The sequence below is a fragment of the Pongo abelii genome, chromosome 15, assembly GCF_028885655.2.
Source record: "Pongo abelii isolate AG06213 chromosome 15, NHGRI_mPonAbe1-v2.0_pri, whole genome shotgun sequence".
In the NCBI taxonomy this organism is placed as follows: domain Eukaryota; kingdom Metazoa; phylum Chordata; class Mammalia; order Primates; family Hominidae; genus Pongo; species Pongo abelii.
This window is the reverse complement of record NC_072000.2, coordinates 68,201,057-68,219,611: the sequence shown is the minus strand read 5'-3', so window position 1 is coordinate 68,219,611 and position 18,555 is coordinate 68,201,057. Positions and strand designations below refer to the sequence as shown.

Below are 18,555 nucleotides of genomic sequence, written 5' to 3'. Positions count from 1 at the left end.
GTAAACCCCATTTAGATAAAAGTATAAAACAAATCTTTTTTTTTTTTGAGGCAGAGTCTCGCTCTGTCACCCAGGCTGGAATGCAATGGTGTGATCTCAGCTCACGGCAACCTCCACCTCCCAGGTTCAAGTGATTCTCCTGCCTCAGCCTCCCGAGTAGCTAGAATTACGGACATATGCCATGATGCCTGGCTAATTTTTTTTGTATTTTTAGAGAAAGAGGGTTTCACCATGTTGGCCAAGCTGGTCTCAAATTCCTGACCTTAAGTGATCCACCTGCCTCAGCCTCCCAAAGTGCTGGGATTACAGGTATGAGCAATCACGTCTGGCCTAAAATAAACTTTTTTGATAATGAGAAAATATTTACATATGAAGACTAAATTTAATACCATTTGCCATCATTTTCAAAGCCAAAAGAAGTACATATATTTTAAAAGAAACCATTCCAATACATATATATTCAATATATACCAAACTATTTAACTAATTATGCTGGTACTAAACAATTACATATGCTTCTCTCCCCTGCCCACATAGTTTAGAATTCTTGACAAAAATAATACTGAATTCCATAGAACATAAACCTATTTTGTAGATATTTATAGCGCAAATTGTTTCATAAATTACTCTGTAAAACATATTCAATTATATAAATTATTTTTTGCATGAAACCAACAGTTTCCTTAAATGCTATGGTCTGAATGTGTGTCCCTTAAAATTCATATTTTGTAAACCTAATCACCAATGTAATAGCACTAAGAGTTAGGAACTTTGAGGAGTGATTAGGTCATGAGGGTGGAGCCCCTAAGAATAGGAGTAGAGCCCTTATAAAAGAGACTCCAGAGACCTGCACTTCTCCTGCTACCATGTGAGGACACAGCTAAGATGTGCCATCTGTGAACTGGAGAGCAGGCCCTCGTCAGACGCTGAATCTTCTGCTGCCTTGATCTTGGACTTCCCACCCTCCAAGGCAGTAAGAAATAATTTTCTGTTTTTTTATCAGCCTCTTAGTCTGCAGTATTTTGTTACAGCAGCCCAAACAAAGACAGCATCCATATGAAATAACTTTCCATACTGTGGTTTTAAAATCATAATTTCCTTTCACAATATAACTCTTAAAACCCTGGGCCTAAGGTGGCAGATGGTTGTGCTTGAATAAAAAGAATGCAAGTCCTAAATTCTTACACTTACACTTTAAGACTTTCCTTGTCTGTCAACAAGGCTTTCATTGAGGATTCAACTGCAGCAAGGTATTCCTGAAAATCTCTGAGGAGACAACATTGGCTTTCTTTGTTTTTCTTCAAAGTAATAAGTGCCTGAAGCAAACTGTCCAAATGCTGTGCCGAATATCCTATATTGTGGAGAACCAAGGCCCCAGTTTCTGTTTTGTTAAGACATTCCGTTTGTTCCAGTGGCTTAATGGCTGCTTTCTTTGCTTCCAACTGGGTATATAATTTCTAAAAATAAGTCACACAGATCAGTCAATAAACACTCACTTATTTATGCATTAATTCATTCATCTTCTTTCCTCTTTGAGATAACACACTCTATCTCAGGAAGAGGGTAACTCATTTGCACACAGGATAACTAAAGTTGTAACACCTTTAAAAATTATTATTATTATTATTATTATTTTGTCACCCAGGCTGGAGTGCAGGGTGCAATCACAGCTCACTGTAACCTAAAATTCCTGGGCTCAGGTCTCCCATCTCAGCCTCCCAAGTAGCTAGGACTACAGGTGCACGTCACCACACCCAGATAATTTTTTTATTTGTATTTTTGTAGAGCCGAGAGTCTTGCTATATTGCCCAGGCTGGTCTTGAACTCCTGGCCTCAAACAATCTTCCTACCTCAGCCTCCCAAAGGACTGGGATGACAGCCATGAGCCACCATACCCTTAATATTTAAAAGGTTTTTCTTCCCAAGAATCATGTTAAAATCCATTCTAAAATTCACCATTGGTCCAGCATTTAATGTCAGTTAGATCACTCTATTATCTTAAAGGGTTCTGCAATATCTAAAGGGAAATTCATCTTAATTTTATTATTTACATACATGACCCATCTTTCCTATTTTAGATGAGTGTTTACTGTTGTGGAAACTTGGCTAAAATTGCATGGGTTGTTTATAGTTTGCTTTTTTTTGTTTGTTTGTTTTGTTTTTCTTTTAGAGACAGGATCTCGCTCCATCATCTAGGCTGGAATGCAGTGCCACAATCTCACCTCACTGCAACCTTGAACTCCTGGGTTCAAGCAATCCTCCTGTCTCAGTCTCCTGAGTAGCTAAAACTACAAGCACACACCATCTTGCCCAAATAATTTTTGTATTTTTTTGGTAGAGATGAGGTCTCGCAATGTTGCCCAGGCTGGTCTCCAACTCCTGGACTCAGGCAATCCCCCTGCCTCAGCCTCCCAAAGTGCTGGGATAACAGACATGAGCCACCATGTCTGGCTGCAGTTTCACTTTTTAAAATATGGCCATGTATTGAATTTTTAGATTACTGTACAAGCTGGAAGCACATAAATACATAAACATAACTATGTAAACACAGATGTAAAAACAAAGGAGGAAGAGCCTCATAGCACTGATTGTTAGGAAAAATACATTTGTCAGAATCAGAAGAATATACACTTGTAAGAAAAGGAATGATGGCAAGTCAAAATCTCCAAATTTTGTCACTAAGTTTTTAGGAACTTTGTGTAATAGAAAGAAGACTAATGTTCATTAAACTCTTCTACTTTCTAAATGGAAAGATTTATACAACTTACTCAGTACATAATTATACAGTTACCAAACTGATCATCAGGCAAAGGTTAAATAAGACTTTTCACTCTGTACAAGCAAGTTTTTGGCAATTAAAATATATTGTATTGCACTGGATAAATGATGCAATCATGTTGTCAGTGTTTTTATGTTTCCATACCTCTATCTCTTCTAATTGTTCATTTCTTAACATAGTATCTAATTCTAAAGGTTGATTTTGCAGCTCATTGACTTTCTGCTCATCTTCAGTGTTTTTCATGCTTTCTTGAGCATTCAGAGAAAGTTGTTTTGACATAACCATTTCCACAGCTGAATCCTGAAATATATAAAAAGATTAATTGCTGAATAGTCTACTTTCCAAATAAATACTTTTTATTTTTCTTGATGAAAACATTCCAGTTTCTTCTGTTTACTTGGATTATAGACTTAAAAAGTATATTTGGGCACTACGAAAGATGATTTTTCCATATAATAATGCCTATGTTGGTATTACCCCAAGACGAAACCTTTTTTGACAAAGTATAGTATAGGATACAGCATTGCTCAATTGTATATTGAAGCAAAATCTATAGTCTTAAAGACAGAAAAAAGGTATTTAAAAAAACCCCAAAAGTGTATGCTTTAGTGTTTACCAGGATACAGTGGGCAGGGCAAATAATAGGCATTTATTGTTACCTACTGGTAGTTTAAAGTAAGTGGCCAGATGGAGGTAACACCAAGGATTTGTGATATTAATTATAGCGACAGGAGGCACTTGCCTAGACAGATAGGGGCAAGTCCCCGGTGAAACCCCACCTCCATGCCAAAGACAGTTTAAAGCCTGAAAGCCAAGCTACAAGTTAATTCCTAGGACCAGAGTGAGAACTTGTCCTCCTGTTTGGCACACTTTCCTCTGATTGATCCGCACACTTTCCTCGGATTGATTCCCACCCTTCCTCTATTTTACATATACCCACCCTTTCCTAATTGGTTTTCTATACTGTTACGCTCTCCTTTGAGTGGTGTCTTCGCTTTAACCTTTTTTGCGTAATTACAAACCAGTCAGCACACACTCCCTATCCTGTGCCTATAAAGACACCAGACTCAGTCGGTAGAGGAGGAGACGGCCTGACTTCAGGGGAGAGACAACCTGACTTCAGGGGAGAGACAACCTGACTTCAGGGAAGACAACCTGCCCTTACCATCCCCGCTCCAGCTTCCCTCTCCACTGAGAGCCATTTTCATCACTCAATAAAATTCTTTGCCTTCACCATCTTTCAATCATCCATGTGACCTCATTCTTCTTGGATGCTGGACAAGAGCTCAGGACCCACCAAGTGTGGGTACCCAGAAAGGCTGTTACACTGGCCCTTTGCCTTTGCTGGTGGAGGGCAGCTGCCCCACATGACGAGGCAAGGGGCCAACTGAGCTACTAACATACCACCATCTGCAGACAGCAGAACTAAAGGAGCACTGTAATACCCCTTTCTAGGGCTTCAGGATCACGGACACCCTCACCCAGGCGCCACTGTGTTCCCCTCAAGGTGACATGCCTAGTCTGGCTGCAGGCCCCATACAGAGCTTGCTCCTGTCTCGGCACCCAGAGCAGCTGGCCAGATCCTATGCTCACTTGCTCACGTGCTCCCTCCTGCAAGGGGTTGAGCACAGTGGACCAAGCAGACAAGGCACGTCTTTTATGAAGGGGCTGAGAAAAATCCTGTATCACTAAGGATAAATTGGCCAGGCGCAGTAGCTCATGCCTGTAATTCCAGCACTTTGGGAGGCCAAGGTAGGCAGATTGCTTGATCCCAGGAGTTCAAGGAGTTCACCATGGGTAACACGGTGAAACCCCAACTGTACAAAAAACACAAAACTTAGCTCAGCGTGTGGCATGCATCTGTAGTCCCAGCTACTCAGGAGGCTGAGGTGGGAGGATCACTTGTGCCCAGGAGGCTGAGGCTACAGTGAGTCATGATTGTGCCACTGCACTCCAGGCTGGGTGACAGACCCTGCTCAAAATCATTTTGATTTCAAAAAAAAAGAAAGGATAAATTATGTCTTAAGCCAATCAGTAGTAAGAATTCAAACCTAGGTAAGGCAGAACAAGTTATATACGAGGTAATTTGACCTTTTCTGAAAGCTTTAAGAACTTGAGGTTCTCTATAGGACACAGAGAGACAATGCATCTGCATTCACTTGCTCTTTCTTTCAATAAATATTTGTGGAGCCCTGAGATGTACGAAGCACCATGGCAGTAATTTTAAAAGATGTCCATTATTTTGCTAAGGCACTTGTTTTTATTTTCAGGTTACTTTATACACGAAAAATCATTTAATTATGCTATGCTATATACTTTCATGTCCATAGACTCTTTGAGGTATCAAATTTGTGAATAAAACATGTCTACATTCCCAAACAAGGTAGAAATTGATGTCTTAAAAATACTGTCTAGATAGTAATGTAAGACGTTAACAATACGGGAAACTGGGTGCAGGGGTGTAAAGGAACTTTTTGTATTATCTCTGCAACTTCTCTGTAACTGTAAAACTATTCTAAAATTAAAAGTTCATTTAAATAAAACAAATACTGTCTGGAGCTTCACCAGTTTTAACTGGAAAGAGAATTCAACTGTCCAGGGTTACTGGTTTTGAAGTACTTAATTGGCATTTAGCACAAGTCACTTCTTCTAAAAGGCTACAAATTACTGAAATAATTTTGTAAACTTCCTCAGGTTCCAACAATGTATTCAGGCACACTGTGGTGAAAATCTACACCTAGGGCAGCAGCATCTCACAGGGGAAAGATCCAGGAAGGCTGTGAGAAGAAAGAGAGGTGCCACACCTCAGGTTTCACTGGCCAGTAGGTGCTTTCTGCCTATGAGCCAGTCCTATGAGCTAGACAGCTGTCTCCTTTCTATCTGATGGTTACTATTTCCTAGAGGACCCCCACCCCTTGAAATACACTCCTGGCCCAAGAGAACCTGCACTGAAGGCCTAGATACTGGACCTGAGGAACACTTTATCTGTTATTCATCATCTACTAAGATTGTGAAACCCTTAATCTCTCTTACCTGATGATCCAGTACCTGAGGACTATGGTTACACAAGAGTAAAGCAATATTTCTAACAACTGCCTTTAGTAGTCAGAAAAAGGATTCTTGAAAACCTGAAATTACCCCCAAAAGTTTAATTGTTTACCAATTCCCAAAGCCATGTTTCTAACTTGGCAGAAAAGCCAACAGAATCCCTTGAACTAACATTTCAAATGTAAAAGGTCCTTTGCTTGTGGCAGGGAGGTTAGAACACAGACTCCAAGTCCTGATAAGCTCCTGGAATGGAAGATTCTTTCATCACCAGGCGTCCTTTGCTCACCACCCTTTCCTCCATTTTAATTTTACTCTGCACATTCATTTTAAACATTTTATTTTAAAATATAAAATATTTCATATGAACTTGAATAAAACATAACTGTATCAGGCCGTTTGCACGCTGCTGGTAAAGACATACCTGAGACTGGGCAATTTAAAAAAGAAAGAGGTTTCATTGGACTTACAGTTCCATGTGGGTGGGGAAGCCTCACAATCACGGCAGAAGGCAAGGAGTAAGTCATATCTTACATAAATGGCAGCAGGCAGAAAGAGAGAGGTTGTGTGGGCAAACTCCCGTTTTTTAAAACAATCAGATCTCATGAGACTCATTCACTATCACAAGAACAGTGCAGGAAAGATCCACCCCCATAATTCAATCACCTCCCACCAGGTTCCTCCCACAACACATGGGAATTGTGGGAGTTACAATTCAAGATGAGATTTGGGTGGGGACACAGCCAAACCATATCATTTTGCCCCTGGCCCCTCCAAATCTCATGTCCTCACATTTCAAAACCAATCATGCCTTCCCAACAGTCCCCCAAAATCTTAACCCATTTCAATATTAACCCAAAAGTCCACAGTCGAAAGTGTCATCTGAGACAAAGCAAGTCCCTTTGCCTATGAGCCTGTAAAATCAAAAGCAAGCTAGTTACTTCTTAGATACAATGGGGGTACAGGTATTGGATAAATTCAGCTGTTCCAAATGGGATAAATTGGTCAAAACAAAGGGGTTACAGGGCCCATGCAAGTCTGAAATTAAGTGTGGCAGTCAAATTTTAAAGCTCCAAAATGATCTCCTTTGACTCTAGGTCTCATATCCAGGTCATGCTGATGCAAGGGGTGGGTTCCCATGGTCTTGGGCAGCTCTGCACCTGTGGCTTTGCAGGGTACAGACTCCCTCCCAGCTGCTTTCATAGGCTGGCATTGAATGTTTGCAGCTTTTCCAGGCAAATAGTGCAAGCTGTCGGTGGATCTACCATTCTGGGGTCTGGAGGACAGTGGCATTTGCTCGGTGTGGTGGCATGTGTCTGTAGTCCCAGCTACTCAGGAGGCTGAGGTGGGAGGATCACTTGAACCCAGGAGGCTGAGGCTACAGTGAGCCATGACTGTGCCACTGCACTCCAGGCTAGGTGACAGTGAGACCACTCCACTAGGTGGTGCCCCAGTAGGCACTCTGTGTGGGGGCTCTGATCCCACATTTCCCTTCTGCACTGCCCTAGCAGAGGCTCTCTGTGAGGGCCCTGCCCCTGTAGCAAACCTCTGTCTTGGCATCCAGGTGTTTCCACACATATTCAGAAATCTAGGCAGAGGTTCACAAACCTCATTTCTTGACTTCTGTGTACCCACAGGCTCAACACCACATGGAAGCTGCCAAGGCTTGGGGCTTGCACACTCTGAAGCCACAGCCCAAGCTGTTTGTTGGCTCCTTTTAGTCAAGGCTGGAGCAGCTGAGACACAGGGCACCTGGTCGCTAGACTGTACACAGCAAAAGGACTCTGGGCCCAGCCCACAAAACCATTTTTTTAAATAGGCCTCTGGGCCTGTGATGGGAGGGACTGCCTTGAAGACCTCTGACATGCCCTAGAGACATTTCCCCCATTGTCTTGGGGATTAACGTTCGGCTTGTTACTTATGCACATTTCTTCAGCCTGCTTGAATTTCTCCTCAGAAAATGGGTTTTTCTTTTCTATCATATTGTCAGACTGAAACATTTCCTAACTTTTATGCTCTGCTTCCTTTATAAAACTGAATGCCTTTAACAGCACCCAAGTCACCTCTTGAATGCTTTGTTGCTTAGAAATTTCCTCCACCAGATACCCTAAATCATCTCTCTCAAGTTCAGTTCCACAAATCTCTAGGGCAGGGGCAAAATGCCACCAATCCCTTTGCTGAAACGTAACAAGAGTCACCTTTGCTCCAGTTCCCAACAAGTTCCTCATCTCCATCTGAGACTACCTCAGCCTGGACCTTATTATACATTTCACTATCGGGTTTTTGGTCAAAGCCATTCAACAAGTCTCTAGGAAGTTCTAAACTTTCCCACATTTTCCTGTCTTCTTCTGAGCCCTCCAAACTGTTCCAACCTCTACCTGTTACCCAGTTCCTAAGTCACTTCTACATTTTCAGGTATCTTTTCAGCAATGCCCCACTTTACTGGTACCAATTTATGGTATTAGTTTGTTTTCATGGTGCTGACAAAGACATACCCAAGACTGGGCAGTTTAAAAAAGAAAGAGGTTTAATGGATTTACAGTTCCACGTGGCTGGGGAAGCCTCATAATCATGGTGTAAGGCAAGGAGGAATAAGTCACATCTTAGGTGGATGGCAGCAGGCAAAAAGAGAGAGGTTGTGCAGGCAAACTCCCATTTTTTAAAACCATCAGATCTCATGAGACTCATTCACTATCATGAGAACAGGGCAGGAAAGACCTGCCCCCATAATTCAATCACCTCCCACCAGGTTCCTCCCATGACATGTGGGAATTGTGGGAGTTACAATTCAGGATGAGATTTGGGTGGGGACACAGCCAAACCATATCAATAACAGACACACATTACTGACCACACAGATTTAAAGTGATGTAATTTTCTGTATTAAAAAAATAATTTAAAGCCCAACCTCTATCCCTTTTCATCTCTTCCTCTCCAGAACCAACCACTGTTCTAAAGTCTATACACACACTTTTATATTTTCACTACATATGTTAGTATTCATATAACATTGCTTTATGGGTTTTAAATTCTTACTGAAATAGAATCATGGATGTACCATGTCATAACTTGTTTTTTTCCACTCAGCAGTATGTTTGGAGGTTTATCCATGTTAACAGATTATAAATCTAGTTCATTATACTGAATGAATGAAAATGAATTTTTCATCTGTTAGACTACTGTGGAAAACAATATTGTTTCCAACTTTTCATATAATAGATAGTGCTGTGATATATACCCTTGTATGATTCTTCTTGTGCATGTGTGGAGTTCCTTAAGATATCTATGTAGAGTAAAAATTACTGGTAGTAGTGTGCTTCCTTTGATTCTCAATAGATAGTTATTGATTTGTTCTCCACATTGAATTACTGTTAATATTCCTACCGGCATAGTGATATTTTCACTATTTTCTTTTTTTTTTTTTTTTTTTAAGACAGGGTCTTGCTCTGTCACCCAGGCTGGAGTGCAGCGGTGTGAACATGGCTCACTGCAGCCTCAATCTCCTGGGTTCAAACGATCCTCCTGTTTCAGCCTCCCAAGTTGTTGGGACCACAGGCACACGCCACCACACCCAACTAATTTAAAAAATTTTTTTCTAGAGATCGGGTCTTCCATGCTGCTCAGGCTGGTCTGGAACTTGTGGGCTTGAATCAAGCAATCCTCCTGCCTCAGCCTCCCAAAGTGCTGGGATTACAGGCATGAGCCAGAGCACCTGGCCTGAGCTACTCTTCATATGTTCATTGGACATACGAGTCCCTGGCTTCTGCGAATTGCTTTTGCATATCCATTGTCCATTTTTTATTGTGTTGTTAGTGATTTTGGGCTATTTTTTCCAGATATTAATCTTCTAATAGTTATATGCATTGTCATTATCTTTCAGTAGATTGTCTTTAAACTTTGTGTATGATGTCTTTTGTTGAACAAAAGCATACTGTTTTAATCTAGTCAAAATTTGTCTCTCTTTTCCTGTTTAGGCTTGTGGTTTTAGGGCCTGTTTAACAAAGTCTTCTATGCCCCAAGATCACAAAAATGTTCCTTTATATTTTCTTGTAAAGATTTAAATATTTTCTCTTCACATTTAAGCTTTTCTTTAATATATTTTTATTTGAAGTTTGAGATAGATAAACTTTCAGTCTTTGTCTCAAAATGTATTTTGCCTCATTCTAGAATGGTAATTCAGCTAGGTTGACAGCTATTTTCTCTTAGGTTGACAGTTCCTTGAAGATCTTATTTGCACTGCCTTCTGACTTTCCATGTTGAGAAATTTATTGACATACTTGTTTTATCAGAGGTAATCTTTTTTCTCTAGTTGCCTTTAAGATTCTTCTTTTTGGCTCTGGTGTTTTACTATTTTAACTACAATGCATTTAGATAAGAATTTATTTTTATTTAGTCTGTTCAAGGCTCTCTGTTCTTCTTGAAACAAGATTCATATTTTTCCTCAATTTTGGAAAATTCTAAGTTTTGCCTTTCCTCCAATCTCTCTATTCTCTCCTCCTAAAGCTCTTATCAGAAATGTGTTCAATCATTGCAGTATAGCCTCTGGCTCTCTTAAAACTCCTTCCTATTTTCTGCCATATATATATATATATATATATAAATTTTTTTTTTTAAACCTCACCTCTACAGTAGGGGATATGTCTCTTTATAGATGGTGGATTTTGTGATAATTTTCTCAGTCATATATTCTAACTAAGTCTCTTCAGACTGTGTCAAATTTGCTGCTTAATTTGGCCAAAGCAACCTGCATTTAATGACTTTTTTTGTTGTTTGTTGAAGTCCCTTATGATTATTTTTCAGATCTGTCCTTTTGTTCTCAAAGTACTGTATTCTTTCCTTATGATTTCAATTTCTCCTTTTTTAAATTACTAATCATTTTAAACATGTTATGGTAAAATATCTTTCAGATTGCTGCATTATCTCACTTTCTTAGGGTATTCTCTCATTTGATGTGATGAGTACTCCTCCTTGTGGTAGAGTGTTCCTTTGTGCTATTTATTTATTCATTCATTCTTACTAATTATTTGTTATCAGACTTTTCTTTTTTTAACCTACTTGTGGGAATCTCTTTGGCCTGACTGGTAGGTAAGTAGGTAGATAGACAGACAGACAGATTAGAGACTGATTGTCATGTTAATTTCTTGGCTAGACCTGCTCCACAATGCAATTAGTATAAATTTAGACTCAAAACCTGCTTAAGACATAGGGTTGATTTAGGTTTCTCATGCAAGACTTCTTATTTCCATGTGTAACTGGAAAAAGAAGCTTCGTAGTCCTTCTCTGGCTTGAGATTTTCCTGGTCTACTTTTCCCCAAAGGTACAAGCTTTTCAAGGGCCCGTGTCTATTCTGGAGTATCTATCAATGAACAGCCTCTCATTGAGCCCTTATAAATTCTAAGCCTCTGGATATCTCATTCTTTCCCTTCTCCCATGCTCCTAAAATTTCTCTACTTAAAACAGAAATTATACTTAGCATAAACTCAAGACATAGTATAATTTTAAAGAGTGTACTAAAGCATACATATTGAGCTTCTGAGCATAAATAAAATGTTCAAAGTTAATAATAAATTTAAAGTTGAAAATGACCATTCTATCAAAGCATGGTTGGGTTACATGGCCAACAACGTTTACTCTTTTTTTTAAATGTTGCTTTTTTTCAAACACGTATCTTTCCTTTCATTTGGGTCTGTTTGGAAAAGAATAGGAGGTGAGAAGAATATCATCAACTCCTCCTAAGGGCAGGACCATGACATTTTCATCTTTACATCCCCTGACTCACAAAGTAAACATTCCACTTCAGCATTGAAAACACTGAGCTCTAAATGACTGAGCATGGTCTCCAGCTTGGCCAACATGTTAGCACAGCCACAAGAGGCAAGTCAGTAACCTTCACTATCCCTTTTCCCATTCAGGGACTATGGCCCATGGCTATGGTAACTTTGTGACAGGCAGAAACCTAAATCCAATACTTGTAACCTGGCAACAATGGGGCAGAGTGTCATACCAGCTCTAAAGGATGTATTTCTTTTTTCTCTAAAGCTTTACAATATAAAGCAGTGAAAAACAACTCTTTGCATAAGCATACATAATCACCATTAGAGACAAAACCAAAAGCCGGATCAACACAGTCTCAGAGGCTGCCAATTTCTCTTAGTATAACATCTAAAATGTTAATGTGACCCGTAAGGCACAGCCAGCCACACCTATCTCTCAGGCCTCATCTCTGTCACTCTCCTCTGCCATCTGCCTCCTCTGTTGCAGCCACCGTGCCCCTAGTCAGCTTCTGAAATTCCTCACGCTCTCTCCCATCAAAAGAGGAGACAGTATTTCTGTCAAAAATGCTCCCCACACCCAGCCCTGAGCTCTGTTAACTCCAACTGACACTACCAGTCTCTGTTCCAATGCTGCTTCCTGGGAGCTCTCTCTGACACTACAGTGTAGGTCAGATTCCTTGGTTAAAGACTATCATGGAACTAGGTTCCTTCCTTTGGTTCCTGTAATTAGATTCTCATTGGTATAATTAGTTGATTAATGTGTATCCCCCTATCTAGACTAGAAGCTCTTTGAGAACAGAGACCATGACTATGTGCGGATCCTCACTGCCTATTCAATGAATTTAAACTGAGTAGATGTACAGATGAATTCAAATCAGAGAATGTAAACCAGAATAAGAATTGTATTTAGTCTTCCATTTCCAATATTAATAGTATATTTGTCTTTGGCCTGTAGGTGATTGGGGAAAAAATTAAAAAAAAAAATTCTCTTTAATGTGTGGGTTATAGAGTAAAATGGAAAGAAACTGAGGGCCTGTCAATGTAGCAGTTGTTGACCAAACATCTGTCAAGAACGATAGAAACAGGGTGGCCAGGGGTGGTGGCTCATGCCTGTAATCCCAGAACTTTAGGAGGCCAAGGTGGGAGGGACGATTGCCTTAGCCCAGGAGTTTGAGACCTGCCTGGGCAACATGGTGAAACCCTGTCTCTACCAAAAATACAAAAATTAGCCGGTGTGGTGGTGCACACCTGTGATCCCAGCGACTCAGGAGGCAGAGGTGGGAGGATCGCTTGAGTCCAGAGGCAGAGGCTGCAGTGAGCCAAGATCGTGCCACTGCACTCCAGCCTGGGTGACAGAGTGAAACCCTTTCTCCAAACAAACAAACAAACAAACAAAAAGAACGATAGAACAGGTTTGGTTCGGCTGAAAGAGTGGAGAAAGTTCAAAACATTCTTAGAATAGGGGAGCTGATTTTTTTTTTTTAAAGTAAAAAAGAAAAAGAGGAAAAAGAAAGTTTGAAACAAATGCCAGGATTATATGACAAGGTATCCATGAGAACTCAATAAAGAGTCCCTTGAAGTCAGTCAGCATGTTAGCCTCTTAAAGGATTAAAAGGTCACACAGTAAAGAAAACCTATTTGAATGTGTTTAATCCTACATTCCTCAAACATTTTTGGATCTGAATTTTCCACCCACATACCACATTTCGTAAAACGAAAAAGTTCTGAGCATCAGACTGAGTACAGATAAGATAACTTCAAGACTACCCTGGGCAACTTAGTGAGACTGGGTCTCTACAAAAAAAAAAAAAAAAAAATACAAAAATTAGCTGGGCATTGTGGTACCTGCCTGGAGTTGTAGCTACTCAGGAGGCTAAGGCAGGAGGATGGCTTAGGGTTAGGAACTCAAGACTGCAGTGAGCTATGACTACACTATGACTACATACACTCCAGCCTGAGTGACAGAGCCAGACCCTGTCTCTAAAATTCATAAAAAATAAATAAAGGATGCCTAAGTTCTAGTCCCAGCTCTGCTGGACTTCAATTCTCACCTGAAATACAAGGGTTAGGTTAGATAATTTCTAAGGTCTTTTTCAGCCTGAGATTTTACAACTTTGGAGCATGTTCTCAAATGCATGCTGTTTATAGATGGCAAAAAAAAAAAAAAAAAAAAAGTACTATGTAAGTTGGTTATCCCATTAAGGAATAAATTTTGGATTGTGAAAATACCTCTACAGTAAGATGCAAGATTTGCATACTGGCCAGAAAGGGCAAGTAGGACACTGTAGTTGACACATGGCCCAACTATGTGCTCTGTTATAACTTTTTTTTTTCTACTGAGTTAACAGGATAAACAACACCAGAAATAGACATAATTCACCCCAGGATTGAAAACTCTCCAGTAAGTAGTTTCCTTCTCATTCAAATTCTGACTCCAGTCTTTGTTCCGGGTCACTCACCCACAGCTAGAGCTTTGCACATTTTGCCTGTACCTTCCAAGATTTATCTACAAGTGCCTTCTTAAACATCAAATTAGAAATGCTCAGAAACTTCTGAAAAGAACAAAATCAATTCAGAAATGCTAACAATTATGTCAATGATAAGGAAATCAAAGAAGTAATTACAGACCAAAGGTTTTCAGTTTTTAAAAAGCAATTATGTCATGTAGGCTGCTATTTCAGAAGGATGGGGCAAGAAAGATCATTCGATACTAGATAAGCTGTAATGTTGTATTATGATTTTTCAGAAAAAAATAATAAATTAGAAAATGTATGAGTTTCCCTGTTTTTCCTCTTTATCATTTCTCTTTATGGGCACATAAAATCCTAAGAGATTAGACAGTCTTCACTTTTTACCATATCCTAATCTGCTGCTTCACTTAACCTATACAGAAAGGAGGAGATGGAAGGTACTTCTGCCTACCCATATGTAAAAATTCAGAAATACGCATCTATAAAAATATGCAGTATGGTATTGAATCATAAGCACAAATACCCGTCATACTGAATTTTGCAGCTTCTTTTGTTTCTAGGTCTGCCTGAACATTTCCAATATTAAGGAAAAGGTCAACCAAAGGTCCAGATCTACAAAATCACCTGCATTTCATCTGAAATGAAATTCTTGGCAATGGATTCAAATATATACATGCTATGATGGCAATTTTTGGAAACTGCCATCACATTTTCAACAAAATTCTAAGATTAATGACATTTATTAAAGAAAAAGTAAAAGAAACAAAAACTTTCTAAAAATTCTTCTGGGGTCTGTTTAAAATAATCTGATAAAAGCCTCTCTGGATTCCAAAAAGGCATGTGAAGTGAGTATTAATTAGCAATTTAATTAGTGTTAGATTTTAAGCTGTGACAACTATATCCTCACATTCTAGCAGAATGACTAGCACAAAATAAGTCTCAAGTAGTGTTTTTAATGACTAAAGTGCTTATTTTCACTATCACAATGATTTTATATTAATCAAATTTATAATTCAGTAAACTGTGCCTTTATGTGTCCTATGTATTCATTATATTGAGAATCCAGCTTAAGTCATTAACACAGTTATGTCATTTGTCTCATTATACATGTACTTTATTTGTCTAAGCATAAATCTGATCTCTTTTGCTAGTTGTTGTTCAACTTTAAAACTGCTCTTGACCTTAATAGACTAATGTTATATAATATTACATACTCTAATATTACATACAAGAAAATACAGCCAGTACTCAGAGAAAACAAGCCACACAGATACAGAAAAATAGCCATGTTACAAAAGAATAAAGAAACAAAATGTTGCTAGAGAATGAAAACTAGTTATCTGTATCCAGACTTATGAAAATTATTTGAGGACTTCAATTCCTCCATTTGCCCTGAAAAAAACATTTAAATGAAGTATCATAAACTATCAAAAACCCTTAAATTTGTATCATAAACTATCAATAACTCTTATCATTCAAGATTAAGTAAAAGCTTAATAAATTTTTTAAACCATTTTTTTTTCTTTTTTCTTGAGACAGGGTCTTGCTCTGTCACCCAGGCTTGAGTGCAGTGGCACAGTCTCAGCTCACTACAGTCTCGACCTCCTGGGCTCAAGCAATTCTCCCACCTCAATCTCCCAAGTAGCTGGGACTATAGGCATGTGCCACCACCTCTGGCTAATTTTTGTATTTTTTTTTTTTGTAGAGACTGGGTTTCACCATGTTGCCCAGGTTGGTCTCGAACTCCTGGGCTCAAGCAATCTATCCACCTCAGCCTCCCCAAGCGCTGAGATTACGGCTGTGAGCCACTGCACCTGGCCGAAAACAATTCTTATTTTTAGATTATGATCTTTATATAGTTCTCAACATACTCTATTGAGTTTTGGGGGTTCACAGTCAAAATGGATCTGGGAAGTTAGTTTAAAAGTTGTTAGGCAAGTAACTCCCTTTAGCAAGCTCATCTGTTAGGACTGTGCCCTCTTGTACAACCTATCTCATAGAAAGCACTGAAGTATTTTTCCTTTTTAACTTTATCACTTATTTATTTAGAGACCAGGGTGTTGTGCTATTGCCCAGGCTAAAGTACAGTGACACAATCATGGCTCACTGCAACCTCAACCTTCGGGGCTCATGTGATCCTCCCACCTCAGCCTCCCAAACTGTTGGGAACACAGGCGCAAGCCACCATGCCCAGCTAATTTTTAAATTTTTTGTAGAGATGAAATCTCCCTATGTTGCCCAGACTGATCTCAAACTCCTGGGCTCAAGTGATATTCCCACTTCAGCCCCACGAAGTGCTGAGATTACTGGTGTGAGCCACTAAGTCTTGATTATCTATTGCTATTTAAATACTGTTTTAAAAGTTTCTTTTACACATACAACATCAAGAGCCTCACTCACTGATCCCTTAATCCTCTAAGACATATTACCTTTTTAAAAAAATTAGAGAAACCCTGTCTTCTACTAAAAATACAAAATTAGCCAGGCGTGGTGGCACATGCCTGTAATCCCAGCTACTCGGGAGGCTGAGGCAGGAGAATCGCTTGAACCTGGGAGGCAGAGGTTGAGGTGAGCCAAGATTGCGCCATTGCACTCCAGCCAGGGCAACAAAGTGAAACTCTGTCTCAACAACAACAACAAAATTAGAGATAGGGTCTCACTCTGTTGCCGAGGGTGGACTACAGTGGTGCAATCACAGCTCACTGTAACCTCAAATTCCTAGGCTCAAATGATTCCTCCATCTCAGCCTCCCAAGGAGCTGGATAACAGATGTGAACTATCATGCCCAGTTATTAATATTTTTATTTTTTGGTAGAGACAGGGTTCTTGCTATGTTGCCCAGCCTGGTCTCAAGGGATCCTCCAAGGCCTCTCAAAGTGCTAGGATTACAGATGTGAGCCACCATGCCCAGCCTGACACATTTCCTTAGCAATATCTAACACTGTGGGATTTGTTTAAAAAACTTTCCTCACAGAGAGATGCTCCATAGGCATTTCACATTGTTTTACATATTTTTAGAAAATCCTGCCTGGTTCCTTTAATCTTCCATGCATTTCTGTTCTAGGGAGACAATAAAAGTGCATGTTCTTTTTATTCCTGTTGATTACTTACTCCCTAAAAACCTGATGGGAACTCATACCTGAATGTTCTAACCTCCACTACTGTCCCACTGGACCCTGACTGTGAGAAGCTGCGTGTCAGGGAGATCCTCTCAAATATAGTTTACTGGATCTCTCTTTGTGCAATTCCCATTTCAATCTGTAACCTATGAAAAAGCACTTTAAGAGCCACAAGAAATGTACTCATGTGACTGTTCACAGTGAAAACAAGAAAACATTCTTCTTTCTTCTCCCTAGGGAAAGCTAGGAGCCTAAATGTTGCTATCCTCACACTAAATGATATAACAACAGAGGGTTAACACAAGAGGAAAAAGATAAGAAACTATCCTTTCCAACAGTCTCTGATTTTATTATGAAATCAACCCCCCAAAAATTGGGATCTTGGATTTTTTTCCTGAGAAAATACGTAAAGAACATTTTCTTTTCTTTCGCCTTTTCTAATTTGCCTTTGTGCTCTTGACCCAAGAAACGGTATCTGATTACCTATCAGAGAGAATAATAAACCTAAATTGATGACTGACATTTTAACAGACTGAACAGCAATATTTCACCAATGAAATCCTGGACAATTTTCTAAGAGCTCTTTTTACAAGTAGGCTTCATAAATAGCCAGGACATTGAGGATTTAATTATGAAATCAGAATGCTTGATTCACGACCCTCTTTTCAGAGCCAAATACCTCTTCATTCTCAGACTCACTGTCTTGAAAGTGCAATCACAAGCACTTACCTTGTTTATTTCCCAGTCTTCCTCCAACTTTTCCACTGCAGCTGATTCCTGAGTAGACTCCTGCACATCAGAAGTGGCCTGCTTCTCTCTGCCTGGCAGAGTAAACTTTTCTTTCTTTTCTGTTGAGCATTTTGATTTGAGAATGCTGTTGAGACAACATTCCATCTCCTGCTTAGCAGATTCAAGGCTGTTTTCCAAATCTTTTTGTTTACACTTAAGTGATTTTATATCATCTTTAATAATCTTCTGCCCCACTGAAGATGTATTTTGCTTGACGGATTTTGCTAAAGCTAAAATCTTCTTTAATGTGCCATCTTGTAAACTGAGTCTATTCTCTAGTTCCTATGAGTGGAGAAAAGATTGTTATATCTCCATTCAATTGCCACAAAAGTTAATTGACTTTTGTAAATCACAGAGTACTCTTGCTTCACCAGTGGAAATATTTAAAAACTTAACAACTCATATCACATAGAAGAAACTTTGGCAAAATTTAAACCAATGTTGCATCTCGGATCAAATTCTCAAATATGTATTTTAAGATACTAAAATGTTTGCAACAAGTAATTTAGAAAATTTTCACAGCACAGTTCTTACAACACAGGGGCAATCAATAGATATTCGTTGAATATATGTTTTGT

At 39.3% G+C, this 18,555-nt stretch overlaps 1 protein-coding gene across 13 annotated transcripts in view; it reads right to left on the bottom strand.

Moving 5' to 3' along the window:
- The window catches only part of SYNE2 (spectrin repeat containing nuclear envelope protein 2), a 368,208-nt gene that overhangs the window by 171,655 nt on the left and 177,998 nt on the right, over window positions 1–18,555 (bottom strand). For all 13 annotated transcript variants that reach the window (XM_054530190.2, XM_054530185.2, XM_054530188.2 and 10 more), the window contains 3 exons: window positions 17,918–18,259; window positions 2,924–3,079; window positions 1,192–1,457 (listed from right to left, as the gene is read on the bottom strand). In XM_054530190.2, the coding sequence (XP_054386165.2) occupies window positions 1,192–1,457; window positions 2,924–3,079; window positions 17,918–18,259 (764 nt within the window). The remainder of the gene's footprint in view (window positions 1–1,191; window positions 1,458–2,923; window positions 3,080–17,917; window positions 18,260–18,555) is intronic.